General features: G+C 31.9%; 3 protein-coding genes and 1 non-coding gene across 5 annotated transcripts; 1 reads left to right on the top strand and 3 right to left on the bottom strand.

Moving 5' to 3' along the window:
- Positions 1–69: 69 nt before the first annotated feature.
- On the bottom strand, positions 70–5,015 carry AIL7 (AINTEGUMENTA-like 7). Its single transcript, XM_012226288.4, has 10 exons — positions 4,680–5,015; positions 4,379–4,555; positions 3,299–3,839; positions 2,970–3,052; positions 1,899–1,907; positions 1,689–1,777; positions 1,459–1,532; positions 1,319–1,369; positions 1,164–1,240; positions 70–937 (listed from the first exon to the last, which is right to left on the bottom strand). Exons 2-10 carry the CDS (start codon positions 4,515–4,517, stop codon positions 489–491), a joined length of 1,512 nt encoding a protein of 503 aa, XP_012081678.1. The 5' UTR covers positions 4,518–4,555; positions 4,680–5,015; the 3' UTR covers positions 70–488.
- Positions 5,016–12,406: 7,391 nt separating this feature from the next.
- TRNAA-CGC (transfer RNA alanine (anticodon CGC)) lies at positions 12,407–12,479 on the bottom strand. Its single transcript has one exon. It is a non-coding gene; the product is annotated as a tRNA-Ala (tRNA).
- A 1,692-nt stretch (positions 12,480–14,171) lies between these two features.
- On the top strand, positions 14,172–19,269 carry LOC105641693 (U-box domain-containing protein kinase family protein). The gene is made up of 8 exons (XM_012226284.4): positions 14,172–14,547; positions 14,656–14,768; positions 14,931–15,058; positions 15,149–15,575; positions 16,908–17,021; positions 17,091–17,630; positions 17,933–18,643; positions 18,988–19,269. Exons 1-8 carry the CDS (start codon positions 14,382–14,384, stop codon positions 19,183–19,185), a joined length of 2,397 nt encoding a protein of 798 aa, XP_012081674.1. The 5' UTR covers positions 14,172–14,381; the 3' UTR covers positions 19,186–19,269.
- On the bottom strand, positions 19,175–26,067 carry LOC105641694 (Xanthine/uracil permease family protein). Of its 2 annotated transcripts, XM_012226286.4 has the most exons (10): positions 24,892–26,064; positions 23,921–24,018; positions 23,646–23,816; positions 23,209–23,309; positions 22,216–22,351; positions 21,970–22,020; positions 21,594–21,881; positions 20,914–21,148; positions 19,979–20,259; positions 19,175–19,804 (listed from the first exon to the last, which is right to left on the bottom strand). In XM_012226286.4, the coding sequence occupies exons 1-10, from the start codon at positions 25,604–25,606 to the stop codon at positions 19,583–19,585; spliced, it is 2,298 nt and encodes a 765-aa protein (XP_012081676.1). In that variant the 5' UTR covers positions 25,607–26,064; the 3' UTR covers positions 19,175–19,582. The 2 variants fall into 2 exon arrangements, with proteins under 2 accessions (XP_012081676.1, XP_037497692.1); XM_037641764.2 differs by lacking the exon at positions 22,216–22,351 and having other exon boundaries at positions 23,744–23,816; positions 24,892–26,067.
- Positions 26,068–26,322: the final 255 nt, after the last annotated feature.

Here is a 26,322-nt window from a genome sequence, read left to right as displayed (position 1 = left end):
GTAACTCATTACCTTGTGGAATTAGTCAAATAACAAGAAATAGAAAGAAAGGGGAGAGAATGAATTGGATACTGCATAACCCCATTTTGCCATGGATTGGGAAACAGAGAGAAATGGAATGGAATAGCCAATTCCTCTAACATGTTTGATCTGTGAAGATTGAGCAACTCCAAGGCTGGTAAATTGGAAGACAATGAACCTTTCCGCAACTAAATGCCCCTATCATTCAACATGTCTCATCTAGACAACATATTAAGAGAAGTTACTTACAAAATCCAGCATCCTACTGTAACTTGCACCTTAGCCGTCCATTAAACGCCAAAAAGGAAAACAATAAAACATAAAAACTTCCTGTCTTGTCTTTCCTACTACTGCCATGGTTAATTAAGAGCTACATTAAAGGTAAGACAGTCAGCAATGTTTTCCAGCCAGAAGATGGCTGCTTTCGCTACATGTTAGCCAAATTTCTTTAGTCAAAACTGCTTTGGTCAATAAGATTGGTGAGGCCATATAAAAAACTCAGCTGTTTGAGGCAATGTAGTCATTGGAATCCCCATCGATGAGGTGGAGCCAGAAGAATCGGTTCCACCCAAGTTATTACCGGATGGAAGGTAGTGGAAGAGGTTGTGATGATAGAGTGCTGTTGTGTTATCAAAAGGGATACCACAAGGAATAGCTGAGACTGGTGGAATAGAAGCAAAACTGATATTGTTGCTGCTATTGCTGCTGCCTTGAGGTTGTTCATGGTGGTTCAGTGTTGGTTTCTGGTCTGCTTCTAGTGAGAGCTTTAAGCGCTTCGCGGCCCCACCTATGGGGAGAGCACTTTTCATGATAGCTTCAACATCATACCGGCTCATCTCAAAATTGGTCACTGCATTCATACCCCGAAACTTTATGGCTGCTATGTCATATGCCTCAGCCGCTTCTTCCTCAGTGGCTGCGTTGATGAAGACAATTTCATCTCAGAAACGTTTGAAATTAATCAAGCAAATTAATTATCAATCCAGAATGACTAAGAAAACAATCAGCTGAACATGTCTACCGAGTTCATGCCCCGAAACAGAAAGTACAACTAATAGACGAGCATAATTTTTAGTCTGCTTTCAGTAAAGGCATAGTATGAAACACCCCCAATTTACAGCTAAAAGGAATCATATCCTTACCAAATGTGCCAAGGTAAAGGTCTTTGTTTCCAGCAACACGACCGATTCTAGCTTGCCAACGTCCTTGTTGATGATGTCTGCAACATTTGAATCACTTATGTATCTAAATTGTAATTCATATGTAAGTAATAAAGAATTCAAAAGTGAACGCAAACCTTGTAACACCTCTGTATATAGAGGCTCCCCTTGAAAACCCACTACTCTTCCTATCATTTTCACAATGAATACAATTAGTGGATCGATGAATAAAGAATTAAAAAATGGGAAAATTACAGTCTCAAATTTGAACATTTACCTCCTCAGTGAAGCTATGAATTCTTGTTTGGACACATATTTCATCTCTTCCAATTCTTTGGTATAATTACTAACCTAAGAAAGGCATATACCGCCAGCTTTAATTAGTTAAAAGTCTAATCGACCTAGCTTCTCATGCAAAATACAAAGATCAACACACACACACACACACACACATATATATATCTATATATAAAGAAAAGGATCAAGAAGTTAAGCTGTATATATTACAGGGAAGTTGGTAGTTGCAGTGGGGCCCCAATATTTCATAGCTGCTAAATCATAAGCTCTGGCTGCCTTTTCTTCCTTATCATATCCACCTATATGTATGTATAGATATATACAATTAAACAAAGATTCTTCGACATTCTTTATTTAGCGCGAAAAGAAATTACAGCTTGAAACAAATATCAAGAATCAAAATAAAGGTAAGCAGCTTACCTAGGTATACTGTAGAAGAGCCAAATATCCACAAGTTCCCAATTTTCGTGCAAAAGCAAAGAAAAAAAATGTCAGTATGAGAAACAAAGGTGGTCAAAAATTTCAGCCTGAGTTCATCACTCCAATTTGAGTTAAAAACAAAAAATATACGAAGAAAACCATGTGATTGACATGTGCTAGTCTATGAATAAAGAGATAAGGTATTTCATTATATTTTCAACAACCCAGTACTAAAGCAATCTAAATTTATTTAAACTTGACAGAAATTCCACTGCATCAAGAACTTCACCATATTAGAATCTCAACTCTAATCAAAAAATTATCAGAAATTAGAAAAACTCTTTTTTTAATGTTATAATACTTTTCCATAAGGTACTATGTGTGAAAGGACCTGCAGTTTTAGGCCATAATGCCAGCAAAAATGTCAGCAAGTTTCGGCAATAATAGTGGGCTACGAACCCTTTTTATTAAAGACATTGATATATATTAGAGTTGAATATGGGTGGTTTGGTCAAACATTGACACACTGCAGAGAAATGGCTGAAAGGAAAGAAAAGCAAAGCAAAAGTGAAAAAAGCCATAGCTGAGAGAGGAAACATCAGAGTTTTTTCATTGATGTCTGTAACGTCTGAGGCATGGGGTAATGGTTGCGGGAAATGGCCAGTGGGTCGTGTCAAACAAAACCTTGCAGTTGAGATGGGGGACCCAGGTGAGAGAAGAAAGAGAGAGAGCCAAAAATCAACAAAATGGCGGCACAGCTGATCAAATCAATCACATAATATAATTGAATGAAAGAAAATAAAAATAAATAAATACTAATATATGTATCTGTATATACCATCGTCTATCAGTCTATCAATCATCACAAAAGACTCAAGATATAGCTATCAGAAATATAGATCCCTTTCTTCTCTTCTCCATTAGTTAATGCCCTTTCAATGCATGCAAGTTTCTTTTCAGTGGCACAGTACATAAATCTTTTTAACACAAAATAACAAAATTTTTATGCATTTTTTCATTTTAATATGCAGAGAGTCAAAGATTGAGAAAGAGAGAGAGAGATGAGAGGACCTTGACGCCCTTTTCTGGCCTGACCCTCTCTTCTACAGCTGTTATCCCATAGATGCGCTTCATATCTACCTGTCCATCTGTGTCTGTATCAAATTTATTGAGGAAAGAAAAGAAAATAAAATAAAATGTTAGGAATTAATTCTACCCAACTGATTTTTACACGTTAATGTGTAAATTTTTAATTTCATTTTATGCATTCTCCATTTGAAAAACGTTTAAGCAAAAGAAAAAGACTAGTAATGGAAGATATTGCCATAAACCAATAAAATCAAAACTCAATGAAGTAATTAACAAAACAAGAAAACCCCACGAGGCAAAAATTGTGTTACCTAGTAACTCCTCTGTAAATTGAAGTTCTTTGGCCAAAAGTATCAGCAATCTTTTTAGGGCAATCAGATTCAACAGGAACAATAGATTTCTCTGCAGAGCTCTGATTATTATTATTATTAACCGCGAGTGACAAAGCATTATTTGCACCAGTGCAACTAGAGAAACCCAACTCGTTTCCAGACGATTCAATTGAGTGGCCCACAAACTCACCGCCACCAAGCTGAGTCCGGGCCATTGAGGCCGAGTCATCAACCTCCGAACCCGAGTTGGTTGAAAAAGCTTGAATCCCAGCAATCACTTTAAGATCTTGTTGCTCATTGAAGTAAGCAGCAGGGCCCTGATCATAGATGTGAGTCAAAGTTGAGTCCTGAGTCTCTGTTTGGCTATTATCTGAGTAGCGAACTATGGATGATGAATCGCCAAGAAAGTCCTCAAGTTTAGGCGCATGATGGTGTTGGGTTTCTGGGTCTATAAAGCTTGTGAGAATGGAAGTCTCCGCCATTGTTGTTGCTACTTGTGCTTCCTTCGAGTTTCCCCAGCCTGTAAATAATTGTTATAGCGAGTTAACTCAGTGATTCCGTGAAAGCTATCAAATTAAGCATTTAAGGTTACATAAAGATTGGTTGCATACATATAGACACATATGTACTGATAAAACGCCTCAAAGAAATGGGACTTCAGATTTTACGCTTAGATTTAAGGATATTCCGCGGAGTATCATTGGAAACCAAAACTTAATGAAAGCCTCCGAATCTATTAGGAGTTTATACTTTACCTCCCATTAATTCATTACGTTTTCTTAGCAACCAAACAGAAAAGTGAGCTCGGAACTTGCTTGTTTATAGTCAGATTTTGAGTCGGTTAATTACACTTATCTGGTGCAACTGTAAGCTTCAACTAGTTAATACCAAACATTAAAGTTCCATTCGATTGCTTAAAAAAAATGAGCTTTCTCATCATATATTTATCTTTCCAGTACTTTCTCGGACACCAAACAGAAGTTTAGCCTTTTCAATACTGGTATAAGCAAACAAAAATAAAGAGAAAAAGGGAGATAATCAATTAGAGTAAGTTATTACCGTTAGCATAGAAGTTATCGATCAAATAGTGAGGAGAAGCAGTAGAAGAGCCTTCATAAGACATGAACTGAGATTCAGATGACCTCAACATTTCCATTGGAGATAGTGAAAAGGAAAGCCAGTTAGTAGCTGGTGCCATATCGTTTCTTTTACCCTTTTTTTTAAAAAACAAAAATCCTGAAGAACCAAACAAAACCCAATATTAAAAATAAAATTTTCTCGCGAAACAAACAAATACAAACCAAAAATAAAATACTTTCCCAACAACCTTACCCAGTAAAACCCGAAACTGAAATTTTACCTTAATCCGTTACTCAAAAACTTCCCATTCCAAATATGAAACGATAATCACGAAGTCGAGAAGAAAATCCCAAATATTTATTGAAGTAAAAACAAAAATCAGAGATTTGAAGAGCTGCTTAAGTAGGAAGTTTTATTTTAGAAATACAAATGCATGCAAACCCATTTGGGATTTTGATTTTGAGGTGAAAAAGAACATTCAAAACTATTCAATGCAAACAAATGAGTCGGAGAGAGAGAGAGAGGATGAAGCAAGAAAGAATCTAGTTCAGAGATAAAGAGAAACTGAAGTCTGGGTTCAGAGAAAAAAGAGAGAAAATGAAAGTAGCAGGAGGTGCAGGCTATATATAATGAGATAGCTGGAGCGGTTTCATCTGCCAACCGGCGTAAAACCAGAGACGTTTTCCAACAATTTTAAATAAATCAAAATTTACTGTAAATCACTTCTACTTGTATTATTTTGACTGTAATTAATTAATAATCAATTAATAAAGTACTACGGCACATGTTCAATAATAATTAAAATAGCATATCACTATATTTAAAATTAGTGATGATGAAATAGTTAGTATTGTAAATTTTATGTTGACGGATTAATAGAAGTGAATTATGTAAAATAAATATGAAATATAATTTTAGCAAGGAAGGAATTTTTTTTTTTTTTTTCAGATACTGAATTATTTTTATCTGCGGTTAGAAAAATACGTGCAATGAAAATAAAAAAATTATAATAAATTTAAAAATAAAATAATAAATATAATATGTTTATCATTAAGGAAAAAGTTGTAGAGAGAGAGAGAGAGAGGGGCAGTGACTTTTTAGCACTGCGGGGAAGAAAATATGTCTGAAACAACGTCGCGAAAGATCCGGACGGGCGGAAATTTGAGAAATTTATGTTAGGGTTCTACACTTTCAGGTTTTGTGTTGAAATTACTAAATTAACCTTACTGTTTTTTTTTTGGATAATTATTTTTTTGTCTTATTATCTGAGATTTACACACTTGTCCTTCATGCAGCTTTACACTTCTCATGCAATTGGACGGTAGTCTGGGTCGGATCTTGGGTACTATCCAAATCCAATCTTTGTATCGTAGTTATTTTAGCATAACTGAACAGCTTTGTCTTAGTTGTAATTTGACTGTAATGAGTTTGAAAAAATCAACTGGTTATTTGTTAATTAATTCTTGTAAATGTAATATGAGATTGACAGAGGAATACATCCATTTTTAACTTTTATGTTTCAGTTACTTTCTAATTTTTTACATATTGAAAAGGTAAAGTAGATTATTAGAATGTCAGTAAAAAAAATTAAACTATAAGACAAGGAGTAGTTAAACCTAGAGCTGAGCACGGTTTGGTTTGGTTTGGTACGGTTTGAAAAAATTTTTCGAATCAACCATAAATTACTGTTTATAGATTTTTTAATCTAAATGAAACCATTTAATCAATGAAATCAAACTAAATCAAACCGTAAAAAACAGTTTGATACGGTCTGATTTGAAGTTTGATGCCATTATTTAATTTTTTTAATTATAATTAAACAACATAATGAATTCAGATACGATATGTAATGTAATGTATAATATAATATAAGAAAAAAATTTATAACTAGCAAGAGAGTGATTAGTTGTTTGATAACATATAAAATATCAATTTTGGCAATTTAAATTTACAAAAACAATAAAATTATATGTAATTGATATTCATGATCTACCAAAGTGTAACCGACCAATAAGAACTGTTTATAAAACAAATAAATTTCTTTCAATACTACAGCATTTTGAACATAAGAAATGACATCAAAAAAGAATTGTCCTGTTCACAAATTAAATGTATTTTTAAAGTTTCAAATTAGATAAAGCATATAACGATTAAATTAATAACACGATGTTATGTTTTGAAAGCAGTCTATAAAATTATAAACCAAACCAAACTATTTAAAACTAATGGTTTGATTTTGCAGTTTAAACCATAATGATCTAGAAATAAAAGAAAGGTTTCCAAAATTAGAGTTTGAAGGATTTATTAGATGTAGTATTTTAAAGGATTTATTAAAAAAAAAAAAAAAAAAAAAAAAAAAAAAAAAAAAAACTCATATATAACTCTACTATATAAGGCTTGTTCCAAATGTTAATAATGAATTCATTTATTTTATTTTTTAACCATTCATCTATTTACATTCAATTGGTAATATCATTACTTTAAAAAATTAAGATATAAACTATAATGGTATTTATATAATTTGACTAGAGGTGTAATATAATTAAATTAAATTTGTCTAGCATCAAATTTAATTAACATAACTTGCACCACTTAATATATATATATATATATATATATATATATATATAATTCTTGCAAATTTTAGTTTTTCGAAAATATAAGTAAATTGTTTATCATTCCCAATATAGATCGATCAACATGCTATATATAGAGACCCAAAAAGAAAACCATAATAATACTTTTAATTTATTAACACGTAACTATAGATGTAATTAACAAAATATAAGGACGTGATTAAATTTACAAACGTATATTGGAATATAAATATATAAGTATAACTAAATGTAAGAAACATCGTATTAGAGCATATGATTCCATTTTGTTATATATATGATATTAGGACATTCAAAACTAATAAGAGACAGGAAGCTAAACATCGCATTTACTCTATATACTCCCTTTAGTAACATTTTTTAAGGTAGCTAATATCTATTATTTATATTATACTCTGGTATTATATTAATCTTAGTTGTAAATATAAAAAGGTTTAACGTATCCGCTGTACCAATGTTGGATATCAGCACTTTTCGGACGCCTCAAATACTTTAAAAAATTCACTTAATTATATTTTCAATTTTATTAATTTTACACAATTATGAGATATTTCTAGTACATTCAAGAGCATTGGCTATAGATATACCTTTAAAAAATTTTGTGAACTTTTAAATAAATTTATTAATAAAAATTTTAAATCGAGATCTTAAATATAAATTAAACAATTATATAATTTTGACAATAAAAAAATAAAACATATATAAAGAAGAGAAAGACCAGAAGTGGTTATTGAATTAGGATATAATTTGAGAATTTAATTAATGATCTTGAAATAGAATTTAATTATTGTAACTTAGATACTAGTATTTAAAAATTGAGGGACTATATTATAAAAAGTCACCCTTAATATTTAGCTACTAGAGCCGGTGAAACAACGAACAATTAATATTGCCGAATAAATTTCAATAATTTTACTAGAATCGTTAATATTACTCAAAAAAGTTTAACAATTTTTTGGTATTATCCCAATATGAGATTTTTTAACTCTAGTATGACACGTAAATATTTTATCATTTTACTAGGGTTACACGCATAAATATAAACTTAACTCAATCTATCATAATTAATTAGATAATCTCTTATTACACTAATTAAAATATTAACCCATAAATAGATTAAATGATAATTAAAGATGTATAAATAAAAGTCGTGGATCCAGCAGTAGAATTAGTAGCTAGGTCAAGGGAAGAAGCAAGGAGTGCGAGACCAGAGAGCGAGAATACCGGAAACAGTGAGGCCGACCATCCGGTTCAGGTTTCTTTCCTCTGTTAAATCGAAGCAATAAACCCAGCTTTTAAGGTTATAGAGTTATAGTGTGTGATTTTTTGGCAATTTTTGTATAAAGTAGTGCCTACAAATTTGTATCCCTACTTCTAAGACCAGCAATAGCAAAGCATGCAACCCCCTAATCCTATGCACCTAATCTTCTATAGTAAAATTTTTTTGAGCCATCCAACGTTAACCGTTTTGTTTTTACTTCATTTATTAATTTTAATTTCAGCTAAAAAATTATTATAAACCCTAAAAATAACAAATTTAATTAATGAGTACACCTTACAAATATTCAAATTTTAATTGTTTTCCATCTTTTTAGTAGACTGTATTTTTAACCGGATTTTTATTTATAAATATAAGATGAAGTTTTAATCTTTAACATTACCATTTTTGAGAGAATTTTATTTAAATATAATCTCCGCTCGATATTGAAAATACGGTGTAAATGAAGATTTTTCAAAAGGAAAAGCGTGTATAAGAAATACCATTATATTCATGGACTAAAATGAAATTCGGATGGAATAAATTTAATTTTTTTATTCATTTAAGTCCTGATTATTATCACTGGAAAATAATAAATTTGATAATTGAGTGGTAAGTAAATTCAATCTCTTACGAGTGAATTCAATATCCACGAAAATACATTTATTGAATGGACAAAAATATTGTTGCTTCCTTAAAAAATTTGATAAATCAAGCAAAACTAAAAAATATTTTGAGCTTAATGTTAAGCATGAATTTAAGTCGAACTCAACACACTAGATACGAACCGTGCATTGTATGGAAAAATATTATGTAAAAAAAAAAAAAAGGATTAAATAATAATAATATTTTTTTTAATTTAAAAGACAGAAAGTGGCACACATGAGGAGTGATATATGCAAATGCAAAACCCACGTAGTGCTGTATTATTTGCTGGAAATTCGGTGCCTTAATTAGCTGAAGTCACTGCCTGAAAGCAAATTCTTTTTTTTTTTTTTTTTTTTTTTGCTTTTCTTTTCTTTAATTGTAGTGTCATGGGTCCCATCTGATCTGATTTTGTGAATGACGTGGCCGAAAGTGACACCTGGATGTGGAGTTTGAGTTTCTTTTGGCCAAAGAAGTCGTTTGTCTGCTTCTTTGCAATTACCACAGTCTTTTCATTTTTGCGGCTAAAATATAAAAAATGGAGAACTTGCCTTCTCTTTTATGTATTTTTTTTATTTATTTATTTTAAAATATAAATTGTATTTAATTATTTCTCTTTGATTCAAAAACTAAAATTATTTCAAATTTGAATTATAATTGTTATATAATTGCTTTGAAAAAATAAAATTAATTTTTATTTATTTATTTACTTTTGTTGTTTTGATGAATGGTGTACGGTGATAAACCGTTAAAATTTATAAACAAATCCCAATAATTTTTCTATTTTTTATCTTATAGAAATTAAAAGGAGTAAAAAATTATTATCAATTTGATTAATATTATTCAAAGAGAAAATTGATCTTTTGTTATGTAATCCACAATATTATCATATTGATGGCAGAGGTACATACAGTCGAGAGGGGTGCACATGCATATTTTGACTTATAAATTTTTTCTAAGTAACTAATAATATATTTATAAAATGAACCTCTTAAATCGTTAAATTTATAATCTGTAGACCTCTTAAAATATATTATACATGGGTGTCTTTTATGACTCCAGGATCCTAATTCAGGTACCGTGACATATACATATATTAAAAAGTATCGGTCATTATTTGGTTTGTTTCTGATAACACTAAATATATAATGTAAAATAAGTATATGATATTCATTTTATCTACCAATAATTAATTTATTATAGGAGAAAAATTATATACTGAATTACGTCATTAATATTATATCATACTTATCTTTTTTTCTTTAAAAAAAAAAAAGAAAAAAATGTGGGTACTTATCCATGGCTTGTGAAACCTGCAACTTGCTTACATGAGATGGTGCATCTTTAACGGCATGTGACATCACACGTGCTATCGGTCTACCCATGCGGATGAAATGTGAATGCTTTGTTTAAATCCCGCCCCAATCAATCCTTTACTTAAAAAAAATAAAGATACAAATTTAAGTTTCTTTATTTTTAATAATAAAATTGTTTTAATTTTAATAATTAAAGGTTGTATTTTTTGTATTAAAATAAAATGATATTACATTTATATATGTATGTAGGTTGATGCTGTTTGTATTTATAAATGATTTTATAATGATAATTTTATACTATTAATTAATTTTATTCACTTAATTATAAATTCATTCTTCAAATATTTAGCAATTAAATTAACTTAGATAAATCAAAAATAATAATAAGAAGAAGATGTGTGTAAATTTTTAATTGCACGTCATGTGCATGTGTATATTTTTCTTTATTGATAAAAAGAAAAAGAAAATAAAGAATAGTAAGCTCCCAATCCATGGAATAGATCCTAATCATCAATCTTATCTTTGGCTTCTTCCTCTTCTTCTTTTTCCCCCCCAAAAAAAAAAAAAAAAAAAAAGAACAGTAACTCTTTATTATTATTATTATTATGATTAAGGTCCAAAAGACTCGTGCAATCGCTGCTTTTGACCTTTGACTGAGAGGCACGTGCACAGCATCTTTCCTATTCAAAATTCCCCTCCTCGGTGATTTCGATTTCGGTGGCGCACGTGCATTCCCTGTCCCCGACATATATTAACATAATCATGTCTTTAATTGTATTCTTCTTCTTCCCCTTTCTTTATTTTTCATTTTTCTCCTATACTTTTCTTTTCTTTGTATTATTAGTATTTTTTTTTTTTAATTTAATCAAAGTCAAATAAATTAATAGTTCATATCAAATTGATAACCAATTTTATAATTATCAGTGTGAATTCAAAATGACTTGAAAATTATTTGATTAATATAATATCTATCCGTCCATTTTGTTAGCATAATTCGACAAAATATAAATATTAAAAATTTAATCAATATAAATTATTTTATTCTTTTTTTATCATTAACTCATTAAAATATTAATAAAAACTATTCATTTAATGAAAGGATACAAAAGTTATCATGGAAAAAGTTAATTATTTACATATATAAATTTTGAAATCTTCCAAACATTTTAGGACATCCAAAAAATGCATAATGAACAAACAAAATGAGAGGAGAGTGTAGTTAAATCTTAGTAATTAATATCAACAATATAAAATACCTGGAAAATGACAATATGTAATTCTTAATCATTATCAATTAAAGACAAATCACCAAAATTTATTTAATTTCTTTCATATAAGAAATTAGTTACTAATTATAGCAATTATAAAAGAATGTGTGAATATATTTTCTGATGTAACAAAACAAAAGGAATGTTTGAAATTCAATAGACAAATCTAATCAATCTATAATATGATTCTAGTTCTATGCTATCCTAATTAGTGTGTCCAATAAAAAATTAACTTAGCCGTTAAAGCTGAAGTTACAGAATTCAGAAGTTGCAAATTGGATTATTATTCGTATGGATTTTGATAGGATTATATACGATTTACGAGCTAAACTATAAAAGTACAACTAGAAGGTTTGATATATTGGTATTAAAGAAGAGTCTAAAAATTTTGTTGAGCATATACTTTGATCTTAAGTTTCGGGTGATTAATTTTAATTAATCTCATCTTATAAATACATGTGGGAGTGGAATCATATTTTGTGACATAAAAAAATAACATACTTGGATCTTAAGTTTCAACTGCAGATTTGGTAAAATCTAAAAAATGCTATTCTAATATATATATATATATATATATTTATATATTTCCCAATTGATTTGTTTCCTCCATGGTTTTTTTTTTTTTTTAAAAAAAAAAAAACGATTTGAACTTGCAGTATTTCCATTCCCAAGGACGGTCAATATTGTTAAACCAAATTATTGGTATTGGTATTTACTGTTTCGGAAGTTATGGGCTTTTCATCATGTAGGGCCTTGTAAATTGTAATGCGGGTAGGATGGCCCATCTAAGACAAAGAAAGAAAAACATGCTTTTGGATATTATGGGCTTTCATCAAACAAAAATGTCGGGGCTTTTAATGCGAGTAGGATGGCCCATATAATAAGAAAAAAAGAGGAAAAATAGTTGGAGGTGCGGGGAATCGAACCCCGTGCCTCTCGCATGCGAAGCGAGCGCTCTACCATATGAGCTACACCCCCTTGTTGTTTTATGGCTCAATGTATAAATTATTCATATACAATGTTTGGAAGACTTTTAATGTCAATCTTTTCAATGTTAAATGCTCGCCTAAGCATTTGTTTTATGCCACCTAAACAGCATTCAGAAATTTGTGATGTTATATTTGCTTTATGTTGTTGATAGTTGTTGTTTAATAATGAAAAATTATATACTATATATGAATTAAAAAATAAGTACTATTTTTGTTTTTAAAAAATATTTTATATTTTTTACTACTATGCATCATCTATTTCTTATAATTAGACTTCTTTTCAGTCCTAATTAGTTTGTCCAAATTCCTCACATCTTTTGCGAAACTAATCTTTGCATTGTATGTACATACACTTTGCTATTATAATATAATTGGATCTTCATATTTTTTATTCTCTTTCTGATAGTATTTAATATACTTGGACGTTATGGTATGAATAGTTTTTTCTTATATATATATATATATATATATATAATTGATAAAATTATTTTTATTATCAATAAAATAAATTTATAAATACAATTTTGTGTAGCAATTGAAAACAAAATTTGATAACAAAAAAAAAAAAAAAAAAAAAAAGAAAAGAAAAGAAAAAAGAAAACGCGGCATATGTATACATACATAGACTGCTTTTCAGAGTTGGAATTGAAATGTGGCAGATGTCACTTTTCTATATGCAGGAAAAAAGGATGGTTGAAATAATGGTAAAAAAAAAAAAAGTGCTTTTCTGATTTCGTTCTATTTTAAAAAAAGAACAGCGTTGATGAATGATGTGTAATTTTATTTCCTAATCATGTGTTGGCAATGTGTTCAATGTCAAAAAAAAAAAAAAAAAAAAAAAAATGTGTTGGCAATGTGCGTCGCGTGACACATGACATGTTCCAATGGTCAAGCTTTTATAAGATTATACCAAAACATAAAGTCATGCAATTGATTTGTCGCGACAAGAAGATAAATTTGTCGTTTAGTCAGGTAATAATAATACATTTAAATTTTAATTAAATAACATGTAAGTATCTAAGTTTATTCCAATTTAAATTCTACGATCTAGTAGTTTAATCCCAAGTAGATATGCTTCTCTAATTGCATAGGTTTTGTACAATTGTCTTAATGTGCTATTTTTTCCCCTTAATTAAATTTCGATTAGGAGATGATTATCTATGCTATGAAACTAAAAAATTCATAACTGCTTAAATGGATGAAATGTGAAATTTATAAAATGTAGAATTCATGAATTGTGAAATCAATAAAATTTCATATTTCATGGTTAAGTGAAACATAATATCCATAAACTTGAATTTTACTTTAAAATAAAATAAATGAATTAGATAAATTATTAATAGAAAACAATTAAAATTTGGAAAATCTTGAGTTTCCTCTCTTTTAAGTTTGGAATTGACCCATAATGAAATTTATTAGTTATGCAGATAATGATTTATTTTTCTTAATTAAGCATAATATTGTTAGGAATTCAAATAAATAATTTTTTACATGTGTTTTTCAACTAGGAAGGATCATAGAAATGGTATAAATTCCAATTATAATTTCAACTCTTAAATGCCAAATGGTTGAAAAATTTAGAACATTGAAAATGACCCATCGTCCGCTAATTGGCTATCTTACATACAGAAAAATCCAAGTTATGATCCATATAAGGTTACATAGATACTACCTCCCAAGATGTCTTTTCTGAATATCACAAAGTCTTTGCAAATATCACAACCTCTTTCCTTTTCATTACTAATTTTTCAGTTTTTCCTTTAACACGGTTTATATCTGCCTGCCTTGTGTGTTTTCTTTTTCTTTGATGGGGTTGGTCTCAACTAGTTAAATTTCAATTTTTGGTTGATCAAGAAATTAAGGGCCAAAGCTGAGTGATTGGAGTTCAAGAATGAATGATCATGTGGAGAAGGTTTATGTTATTCTTGGAAATGATTTACAAGATGGATTCAAAACTTTGGATTGGACAATTAGGAAATGGAAACCTAATCCAATCTCCATAGTCATTCTCCACCTTTCTTCCAACAACATTTCCAAGGACTTTGTTTATACCCCATGTGAGTTTCATTATCAAAATTTGAGTTCTTTGTCTTGTTCTTCGTTAGAACTTAGAAGTTATTATTGTCGTTATTATTATGTTTTAATTTTGTTAGAACAAATTTCAGTTGGGAAACTCCCTGCAAGTTCTGTGAGTGAAGAGAAACTGCAAGTTCTCAGGAAGTACGAGCAAGAAAAGATAGAAAAGTTACTTTCCAAGTTCATAACTTTTTGTGGAAAGGTTTGATTTCTTTGCTTTCTTGGATTGGATAATTCTTAGAATTCAATTCTTTCATTTTCTTGACTTTGTGGTGTCTTTGCTTTCTTGGATTGAATAATTGTTAGAATGCGCGCAATTGCTTCATTTTCAGGAATTTGGTTTGGATTGTTTCTTGATTTTCAGGTAAAAGCTGAAATCTTGAAAGTTGAAAAATCTGATGAACCCATTCACAGAGTCATAATTGATTTAATCTCAAGACACAAGATTACCAAATTGGTTCTGGGATTAACATTCTTGAGGTCTTCATCATGGTATGAATTATATTCTTTCAGTTTTTTTTTTTCTTATTTTCAAGAAATTTCTCTTCTTTGCTGTTCTTTTATTATTTTCTCTTTCTATAGGAGATCAAAGAATGCCATTAGTGGATCATTCTATGTCCATCAACATAAACCGAATTTCTGCGAATTGTTCATAATTTGTGGAGGCAAATTGGTATTTCTCAGAAGAGAAAATGAAGAAGCTGTAATGGAGGATGATCAAGGAAGCAATGTTACAAAAAAGGGTAACATAAAAAGTTGGCTAGGAAAAATTTTGCCTGATCATAACTCTCTAGGAAGACATTCTCGAATGTCTGCCTCTTCGAAAGGATTTGATTCGCCGAATTTGCGAACTCAATGGGAAAATTGTGTTCTAGAGATTCAAAATTATTATGAGCATTTGTTGTCTTTGAACTCAGATGAAGAAGGTCGTGAGAAAGAAAGTGATGATATTCTTCTACAGGTTGGTCCATTGGAGAGAGGAGTAACGGAACCTACTAATTCTATAATGGTAAGCAAATTGTTTTTATTATTTTTTTAAAATTTTAAGAAGTTTTGTTTGTTGCAAGCTTAAAAAGTCATCTTAAGGAAAGTTTTCTTCCTAATCCTTATTTTACAACTAAAATACGTATGTGATGAATCTTTTTTGCATATGTGGTTGCAATTATTGTTGTTTATTAGGTAGTAATTAGAGGTTTAGGTTCAATAGTCCACTTTGGCTACCAAACACTTTTCTTTCTTATCTTTCCGCTTTGACTCTATTGCATTTGTCATGATACTCTTGGAAGTTTCATGACAATGACGAGTCAAATGAGTCTAGGTAGGCATGTGCACCCGTTTGATTGGAACTAAAAATAAACTGTATTGTATTGAATCAATACTATTGAAGCCGCGTTGATTCAAAATTTTGAATCAGAATGACCGATTCACGAATCATTTAAAATCTATTTTTATATTAAAAAATGAGTTTAAATTATTTAGAACTAATGGTTTAACCGTGGTTTGATTTGATTTGTATCAAAATTTCTATTTTTCTTTTAAAATTTTTTAATCACTTAGTCTGTACTATACCTAGCTGAAGTCTAAAAAATTCTGCTACTACATGAAACATTAAATAAAAAACTAAAAACCAGAAAAGTGAAAATAGAAAAAAAAAAAAAAAGTGAAATACTTAATGTAATATCATATTGTTAGGTACATATGGGAATTTAACGAATTTTTTCCTTTCAAATTTTTTTACATAGTTAAAAATTACAATGTTTAAAATATTATTTTCCTTTCAAATTTTCTAACATTTAGTCAAAATAAAATCATAATTTATTTGATCATTTTGTATTTATTTACAAAGTTAATGAATTTTATTTTTTATATGGGTATGAGTATAGTAAGGCTGTTTAAAATAAACTTTATTAATATTTTTTCAATTTCACATTAATTTTTTTCAAAAAACAAAAACATAATCCTCTTTTCAAAAAAAAAACATAATTCTGTATTCGAATTTTCATTTTTTTTAAAAAAATAATGTGTACTATTGGAATAGTGTCAGAATCATGAACCATCGGTTCATTGGAATCTTGCGAGAACTAGTTGGAGTCGGACTAGAACTTGCAGTACAAAGATAATTTAACTTGCGGTACAAAAATAGTTTAAATTCAACATTTTGAAAATTTTCAACAGACAAGTTGAATGAATCGAAACCGGCCATTCAATGAAAATTTGCCAATGTTATTATCACAACTAGTCTATTCTTGGATTACCCTTCTATTGACAACATAATATCGACTTTGTAATATTTCAAATTAACGATAATTTTCTTTCTTATTTATGCTAAAATTTTATACAGAGGAGTAAAATAAACGAAGCAAAGAAAATAATCCGGTTGAAAAAGGAAGAGGCCAAGGCAAATGCAGAAAGGTCTGCAAAAGCCGAATGGGCTATCAGTTTATGCAATAGCAGGGTAAGAAAATAAAGTTACATAAAGCTTCTCATTCTTGTTTCAGAAAACTTATTCTATAATATTTTATAGGTGGAGGAACTTGAAGATAGGATAAAAGAAGAGGTTACGAGTCAAATAGAGATAAAGAAAAGATTGGATAATGAGAAAGAAGACATTCAAGAAATAATAAGTGATATTGCAGAAAACAAGAACAGGCTAAAGTCAATTCTTGAACTCCAGTCAGAGCTTTCTAGCAAGCTTCAATTATCAAGTATAGCAAGATCAAATGCAGAAACTCAATTAGAGAAGGCAGTGACTATAAGGGCAGAAATGGTGAGAGAGATTGAAGAGTTAAGGCGACAAAGAGATGTCCTTCAAAGAAGAATTGAGTTTTGTAAAGAAAAAGATGCAATTGGAATGGTGAAAAAGTTGAATGCGTTAAGTTGTGGTTACAGAGAATATAGTGCAGAAGATATCAGATTGGCTACCGACAGTTTTTCTGACAATCTCAGATTAAAGTCCGGCGGCGACTGGACTAATGTGTACAGAGGGCGTCTTCATAATTCAACTGTTGCAATCAAATTGCTTAATTCTGACAGAGGATTGTCCCAGGAAGATTTTCTAACTAAGGTACTGTAACCCAACAACAAAAGTTTAGACCTTTTGTCTCAGTTTTTAAGGCCTTCTTCGATATCTTTTAGCTTTTTGACTGATATTTTTTTCGGTATTACAGTGCTGCAATCAGATTTTAGAGGATAAAATAACATTTTTTAAAATATTAGTTTTCATAATGTATAGCTTTTAGCGTTTTATAAAAAATTAATTAAACATCTAAATATTATTAAAATAATTAATAGCTATCAAAAAATTAATTTTGCTGAACATGTTGTAAGCAACGTGATTATAGTTTCTGTTTTCCTTATGGCATGCAGGTGAAGTTCCTTAACAACATTAGACACCCACATTTGGTTGCCTTGTTGGGGTTCTGCACTGAGCAAAAATGTATAATTTTCGAATACATGCACAATGGAAGTTTAAGGGAAATTTTGTTTTCCTCCCAAAGGAACCTCAGAAAAGTTAAAAGGGCCATTGGGTGGCATGATCGTATCAGAATAGCCCATGAGGTATGTTCAGGCCTGGTCTATCTGCATATGGCTAAGCCCAGGCCCATTGTTCATGGTCGCTTGGCCGTTTCTAACGTTCTTTTGGACCGTAACCTAGTTGCTAAGATAAGTGGGTTTGGGTCAAGACAATATCAAAGTGAAAGTGACACACGGTCGGATATTCGGGCTTTTGGAGTTCTATTATTGCATTTATTGACTGGGAGAAATTGGGCTGGGCTTGTTGAGGAGGCAATAAAAATGGACCGGACAGCCCTTGCTCGGGTTTTGGATGAGTTGGCAGGACAATGGCCATTGGACTTGGCTGAGCAACTTGTTGTGATAGCAATGAAGTGCATGTCCATTAACTATGGGCCCAATACAGATTTCAGTGTAGCAACTGTATTGGAAGAACTTGATGGGGTGAGGAAAAAGGCTAATGAGATGGTTGCCAAAGGTGTACCTGAGGGTATTGTTAAAGAAAGTGTCGGTCAAGAGGAGCGTAGTGAAGTGCCTGGCATTTTTCTTTGCCCTATATTTAAGGTACGTTGGCATCTTTTTTTTTGTTTTAACCATCTAAGTGTTATTGACTCAATTAATCTAAATTCATATTGAGTAGGCCCACGAAGGGAGTAAAAGCGCTCCCTCTCTAGTGTTTAAAGAGACTTACCTGGACTCAAATTTAAGACCTTTGATTAAAGGAAAAGAGATTACTGCCATCCCATCTCAGCCCTTTTTTGCCCTCAATTTCATATCCAGACTCCCAAAGGAAAACAGAGATTCTATGCTCTGTTTAACACAAAATGTTATTTAAAGATTTTTTTTTTGACTGTTTTAATTACCTATTAAAGTGCATTATACTGAATTAGTAATGAAACGGTGTGCAGGATGTGATGAAAAATCCACATTTAGCTGCAGATGGGTTTTCTTACGAATTGGAAGCCATAGAAGAATGGCTAAAGATGGGACATGATACTTCACCTATGACAAATTTAAGGCTTAAGCACAAATTCCTCACCCCTAATCACACCCTTCGTTTCCTCATCCAAGAATGGCATAACAATAAATCCAATGTAACCTCATAATATTATGATTTATGCATTCATTTTGTACATTACAATTATAAATCAGAATAATAAGCATAATAATTCTTTTGTTTCTTCTTGACATGGCAAGAGCAAGATAGGGTTTAGGGTTACAGAGCTCAAGTTTTTGGTTTGACCAATGTTTTGACTATTGACAAAATGTGAATTCAACAATGTTTCTTTCTGTTACAAAATATAATATCACTAATTCAGTGATGTATGAAATTTCTAAATTTCGTGCAGTATGATAACGTATAGATTACTAACATCATACTTAGTAGCTGTATTATCTGCAACCCAAATATATCTCAGCCTAGGCACTCCATAACTACATGTAAGCACAGACTGCAGTCTGCTAAAGATCATGCAAAAAAAAATGTCCTGAAAAAACTGTATATCACGTATGCGAACATCTTGACCAGCAGAAAAACCGAGAAACTTTCTGGGGAAGTGAATAATCTGCATGTAAAGATGGATCAGTAACTAAGTCTTCAGGATGTGACCATATATACACTCCTCTTTCTTGTCGGGTACCAGGGACCGTGTTATCAAGTACAAATGCTATCAAGAATGTCACCACCATGTTTAAGGACATGAGGGCATTTATTGCAAAGTCAAACTGATGGACAGAAACAGAAGAAGAAGAAGAAGAAAAAAAAGAATGATCAGCTTTTCAATGTCAGAAAGATAAAAAACAGAACTCAAGATGCAAAACCAGAAAATAGGGTTAATGCTCATAAAAATTACTACGCATATGATTACTGATGAGAAAAGAATGTTGTCAGGGGCATACTTGTTTACTGCTAGTGTGCACTGGTCCATTTGATGCTGCCGCAAATGGGACAAAATAGCTTGGTAGTATCAAGCTAGATTCAGGTTGATACTGCTGAAAATAGGCAGGAATTGACAGACCGAGGAACAATGAAACACCTACTATTGCAATATTTCTAAAACTCGCTGTTTGACTGTACTGCAAAGTTGAGAGACCCAATGCCACAATAAGTCCCCACATGAAGCAAAGTACTGAAGCAGCTAATGCCAGTGGTATAGAAGCAAGAATGGCACCCACTTTTCCTATTAAACACAAACAAGTTATTAATGCAATAACTTGCCACATAAAGTACTCATGCACTCAATACAGTATAGCTTGTTTGAAGAAAGGATTAAATGTGTAACCAATCTGACGCTCCTGGGATGTATCTTCGTATAAAAACATGCATCAAATTTTTTATTTGGATTTTATATTTTGAATCAACAAGGAAAGAGGTAGCACATCAAATAAATGAACTAGCATGTAGAACGTGGGCTTGGGCTTGTGAAGAGGTTCCATTGCCAAAATGACTAGAACTAGTCACTTCGAATATTCTAACAACATGCAGAGTAGTTGTAATATTTTCCTTCATACTTGGATAAACAAATTATGAGCAAAATCATAACTTGGGGAGACGCAGGGGTCTAGGGCCTTTTATGTGCATGTAGAAATTAGATTTTTTAGAATATAATCAAACAGGAAGCCATATATTTCTCAACAGTCTTTTAATTCTTTCCAACCTCAGAAGGCAAAAAATAGTTATAACATTCACTTGGATGCCTAACCTGACCTTTCGGTATGCATCCTAATAAAACATGTGGCTAGATCTAAGGGTAAACCATTTCCAGAACTCACCTTGTGACTACTCTCCTTAATTCATAAAGAAAGACCATGTTTGACAAGTTCAAGGTGTTTACCTACAAAGGAGAAGAGAATCAAGAAAACTGCTCCAAGAACTACAGCCCTTCGACTAGCCACCTTTGTTATATTGATGGTATGAACATTTTCTGTTAAGGTAGTTGAACCGGTACCGGAACCCCAAAGTCCAGCCAATAGACTACAGAATCCCTCCAATGCAATTCCTCTGCTGACAATTCCTGGAGTTGGAGGCTTTGAATTAACTAGGAAGGATGTAGAATGATATGTTCCAACCTGTAAGCCATTTGCATTGAAGTCATAATCATACTTTTTACTAATTCAGTTCTCTCATTTTGAGTATGATAAAAATGTCCTAGAAAAAAACAATCAGTTTGAGTTCTCTACTGTAGTTGCAGTCAAACGATTTGCATTATTTATTTGTTGGTTTGTTTTCTATTATGTGGCTGTGTGCAAATAATACATTATTTTCATGAAAGCAGGAGGTAAATCCAACTTATGCTATCATAATTTGGACAAGCTACAAGATGATAGGCATCTTAGAGATGCATTTGATTTTTTTCTTTTTTTCTTCTGCAGCTCATTTCCCCACAGATTTTCCCTTTAACATGAAGTGATGGAAGCACCCTTCTGCACCATCATGTGGTACTTTCTCACTTACTAACAGTAGGGACTATAATATGAAGTTTGAGGATAAATGAATGTAGTGAAAGCTACTAACCGAATCCACTGATGCGACTAGTGACACAATTATCATGATCAAGGAAGTCCTTAGATGGAAGATGGGAATACCCCATTGTAAGGGGTAGGGAATTCTGACCCATGCAGAAGTTCTCAATGCATTAGAAACATCAGTCCTGCAATGCTGCATGGTGTATGCATGTCTTCTACATGCATCAACTAAAATATTTGAACTCGGTATGTCAGGACTGCAGCCCTTGTAATTATATGCTCCACCAGCGGTTAGAAAGAATGCATATGTCCAGATAATCATTACACTCAGGGGGACCTGCACCAGCAGAAAATGTCAGCAATCTTTGTATTTATTGGTGAAGGGATGAAGGTTGTGAAACAAAATAGAGAGCTAGAAAACATACAGCATAAACTCGGAATAAGCGATGTCCAAATATAGATAATCCTCGAAGATACTGTCAAAGAAGCATAAACAACACAAAAATTAAATGTTTTGTACTCTTTTCAGAACAAATAAATGAACTAAGAAGACAAATGAGTATAAGTTAGTTATGCAATGAAAATAGGAATATCGCATGCTTTGACCTTCCTATTAAAAATGAAAAATGTCATATATTCAGATTACTTCATTTTCAAGGAATATCATTTACCAGAGAGAATACAAGAACCAATAATATCAGAGGTATGCTAATTTCCACACAACTACCCGCTTGCGGAAAACCATAGCTAAAAAATGCTAAACCTACTGCAGCAACAGTTGGTGCAACCACAACTGGATTAATCAATCTGCAAGATATTTTCATACCAGGAAAAGAATTATTAGATGGGTTTCCAAAATTATATAGCTTTAGACAATAAAGCATTCAATTCCATTAAAAGAAAAAGAGTTATCAACAGAGCAATGTAACAGAATTTATGCATATAATATTGACAAAAGCCATTTATAAACCCCTCAACGTTTTGAAATTTGTCTATGTAAAACCCTGTTCTTCAATTGTTATTGAGTCGACAAACATTTGAGTTTAAGGACATCACAAACTCATTTAATAGCAAAAGCAGAACAAATACGAATTCATTAGCAGCAAGTTACTTTTTTTACCACAGGAATTATTAAAATTATAGAAAAGGAAAAAACTCATTTGTGCTTCAGAACTTTTTGAAGCAATTTTGTGAATTTCTTAAATTGCTGTTAGCAAATGTCTGATCAATTCTCATTTTCTATATTTCTATCATTAAACAAGTCCTCAGTGCCCAATCTGTGGGCTCAATAGCACATGCTTGTAAACTAGTGGGCTCAACAGGCAAAACTCAAAAAGTTCAGAGGCCCAAAAGTGCTTTTTTCCTTTAATCTTTTCCATTTAGCATAAAGAAATAACATCAGACATGGAAAAGCAGTTTTTAGTCAGTGCTACATTATGCAGCCAGAACTGAATGAGAAAAGAGATCGTTGCAAATAGTATCAAGATAGAAAAGGATGGGAGCAATCTAGATTAATGTAATGGACACCAAGATAAGCATTAAAATCTTGGAGAAGAAACTAGAAAGGCATTATATGCACTTCTCTTGCTTAATGGACACCAAGATAAGCATTAAAATCTTGTAGAAGAAACTAGAAAGGCATTATATGCACTTTCTTTGCTTACCTTAGAAGAAGAGACATTAAACCAGTGAATCCCAAGATGACTTGGAATATTGAACCAACAATTATAGCCCCCTGGAGCTCCCTCATTATGTGTCTGAATTTCTACAATTAAAGTGAAAATGAATCAACTGCAAAGTTAGAGCACCAAAGGAAAAATGCAAAGTGTTCATGGATGCAAATCTTCCTGATGCTTGGAACAAGCATAAAAGGGCAAGAACTATTACTAGAATTTTCTCATAACTCAAAATCAGAAGTTTAACAATGTATACAATGTATGATCTTTCGGTTCCCCAGTTTTTGGTTGAAAAGTTGTACGTTTGAGATGCAAAAGGTCTACTAGGAAATTCATATCGTAAAATGCTTTTTTGGTAAAGCTAAACAAGTTTAAAGCTGCCAGGTATTTGACTTCAAAGATTTCTCCTAGCAATATAAACATACATTTTCTGAAAGATTCCGATACTCCCGTGCATTCATAATAACTAATGCTGGTGCCAAATAGATAAATGAACTCCCTTGAACTAATGGAAGCCGGGTACCGAAATAGGAATGCAATATTGTTGTAATGCCAGAAATCAGCAACATTGTAGAAATCACTGTAGCAGTGTCCTTCTGTCATCATTTATACAAAGAAAGACACATCTGTTATAAAGCTCTGTTAACTCCCTTTCTAAACTGTACTTAAAATGAAGATATCCATGATAATCAAAACTTACATCTGTTCCTCCCATGGCTGGTACAATGATCAAGGGAATGAAAATCAGTGACCCAGCCAATGATAAATAGTGCTGCAGGCCATAATACATAAGTGGTACTGCAGTTAAAGACGAAAAGATCAGGGAAAAGAAGCGATTTCTGGGAAAGTTATGTGAATACAAAAGGAATAAGCATCAAAAAGACTGAAAACCCAATAATCCTGTCAAATGATTTGCAGCTTTGCAACATTTCATAGGCTCTAAAAGATGAAGTCCTTGCATCATTTGATATTTAGTTAAATTTTTGGAACTTTGAACACCGATCCTGGAAGTGTACAAATTGCATAATTCCCTTAGAAGCCATAAGGCAAAATGAAGTCCGGTTCAAAAGAGAGAGAGTAAAAGATCTGACAACTTCAAAGATCTAGAAGCCTGGTTCATATTGAATGCTCAGGACTACTATGAACAAGGGAAATTATATGCACTATAAGAAATAACTTCTTTGTCTCACAAAATGAATAAATAACACTTTGCAAATTGCCAAAAAAATTAGAGAAGAACACTGATGGATACGAATGTTGACTGCCAAGTCAACAAGAGGTGAATTCCTAAAACTGCAGTTTCTTTCCTCTATGACACGTTCGCTTTCTTTCATGTATTGACTTGGCTGTTAATCCATGTCTACTGCATTTCTGACAGAGAGATATTGCTGCAATTACACTAAACCTGATTGATAAGTTTAGTGTGTGGCTTCATCCGATAAATAACTAGACACATAGAAATTGTTAGCTAATGGTAGCTCTTCCAACTTCCAGTCAGAAAAACACTTAAACACAACAAGTAAACTTCTGTCTGCTAACAAATTTACATCCGATCATATTGCTAACAAACAGAGGTTTCATTTCCAATTTAATAAACAAATCAAATGAGAATAAAGAAACACCAATTACAAAAGGAAAAAAAGTGAAAAAAAAGAAGTAAAAGATACTAACCAAAACCAGGATTATCTCTCAAACCGAATTTCATTCCACTCCGTCTGTGCCACCCACCACTAGCAGAATCATCCCCATCTTGATAAATCTCAAATCCAGTATCAGTTAAAGCATTTTCTTCTTCTTTCTTTGGCTCCAGAGCTGGAATAGCTGCTGGAACTTCATTTCCAGTCCCATTTACACTCCCATTCCTGTTGCCATTCCCATTCACATTCCCATTTCCATCTAAGCCAAATTTCCTTTCTTCACCTTTAACTCCCAAAACAGACTCATCTCCAATTCTCCTCCTCTTGTTCTCATCTCTCAGTCCCAAACTCCTGTCATTCCCATTCCTTAACCCATTACCTGTCCTAGAAGCTGAACCCGAATCCGCTTCAATTTCTGAACCTCTAGCAGTTCTAGTCCGACCCAGAACTGGGTCGATCTCGATTTTTGGGGACGAACCACCATTCTTGTGATGGTGAACACCCTTCTCCAAATCAAAACCAGTACTACTATCAAACTTTCCACTGTTACTTGTAGTGGTTTCACTAGAAAAAGTGGATATAAAACCAGTTCTCTTAGCCCAAGATCTCAACTCTCTTGGATTATGGTCAGTTCTTGCCACAAATGGCTCGATCTTCGGCAACATAGAGCCTAAATTCGTATTAGTCTTAGCTCTTTCTCTTTGCGTCCCTGACTTGTCCACAGGATTTGAGCTTGACCCAGTTTCCATTGCGGCTTTTTCTCAAAAGGATAATGAATAATGAAGAAAATAGTCCACAAAATGGAGCACAAACCCAAAAATTAAATTAAAAAAAGAACTCAAAACTATAGAGTAGAAGCAAAGAAAACGGAAAGAAAAAATTGGTGAGAGAGAGGCATCGATCAGCAAGAAAATAATAAGTAAAAGAAAATGATTATGGCTTTTAATCTGAACATTACTATGTTTGTTTGTTTTTGTTAATGGTAAGTTCTATAAATGCCTGAGTATCGAGTGAGAGTTTATTGTTAACTAAAACGAAGAACTTTTTTTGGTGTCTCTCTCTCTCTCAAAAAAAAAACCGCTCGCTAGTTGCTGTCAGTTGTTGTTTTCAGGCCGTGAGAAATGACCATAACGCCCCCATTACTGGCCGTTGATGAGCAAAGTAACGGCTCAGCTCAGTGGGACAATGTGTGGAAAATGTGTCACTATACGAACAGAGAAGGAGAAGACGAAGAAGAAAAAGAAACAAAGGAATCGTCTTTTTATTATGTTATCCGTTAAAAAATTTAATTTTTAATTTTTTCACTTTAATTAAAAAGGTTCCCTTTTTGTTTCGAGCTGCCATTAATCTTACGGATTCCTTGCATTTGAAGTCTCTTCTTTCTTACCCTCGCCCAATACTCCAATAAAAAGTAAAGGTGAAATCTTTTTTGATCCACTTGCTGTATGATACAAAATGACAAAAA

The sequence above is a fragment of the Jatropha curcas genome, chromosome 3 (genome assembly GCF_041381405.1).
Source record: "Jatropha curcas cultivar XTBG-Jc1 chromosome 3, XTBG_Jcur_1.0, whole genome shotgun sequence".
Taxonomy (NCBI): Eukaryota; Viridiplantae; Streptophyta; class Magnoliopsida; order Malpighiales; family Euphorbiaceae; genus Jatropha; species Jatropha curcas.
This window is presented reverse-complemented; position numbering and strand designations above follow the sequence as displayed.

Coding starts and splice junctions, on each gene's coding strand:
- AIL7 (XM_012226288.4), bottom strand. CDS start 4,517: ATGGCACCAGCTACTAACTGGCTTTCCTTTTCACTATCTCCAATGGAA. Junction 3,053..3,298: donor ATTTACAGAGGAGTTACTAG/GTAACACAATTT, acceptor AATTTGATACAG/ACACAGATGGACAGGTAGAT. Junction 1,533..1,688: donor CTGCAACTACCAACTTCCCT/GTAATATATACA, acceptor TGCCTTTCTTAG/GTTAGTAATTATACCAAAGA.
- LOC105641693 (XM_012226284.4), top strand. CDS start 14,382: ATGAATGATCATGTGGAGAAGGTTTATGTTATTCTTGGAAATGATTTA. Junction 15,059..15,148: donor TTCTTGAGGTCTTCATCATG/GTATGAATTATA, acceptor CTCTTTCTATAG/GAGATCAAAGAATGCCATTA. Junction 17,022..17,090: donor TCAGTTTATGCAATAGCAGG/GTAAGAAAATAA, acceptor AATATTTTATAG/GTGGAGGAACTTGAAGATAG.
- LOC105641694 (XM_012226286.4), bottom strand. CDS start 25,606: ATGGAAACTGGGTCAAGCTCAAATCCTGTGGACAAGTCAGGGACGCAA. Junction 24,019..24,891: donor GAGAGATAATCCTGGTTTTG/GTTAGTATCTTT, acceptor CTTTAACTGCAG/TACCACTTATGTATTATGGC. Junction 23,817..23,920: donor CAGCCATGGGAGGAACAGAT/GTAAGTTTTGAT, acceptor AAATGATGACAG/AAGGACACTGCTACAGTGAT.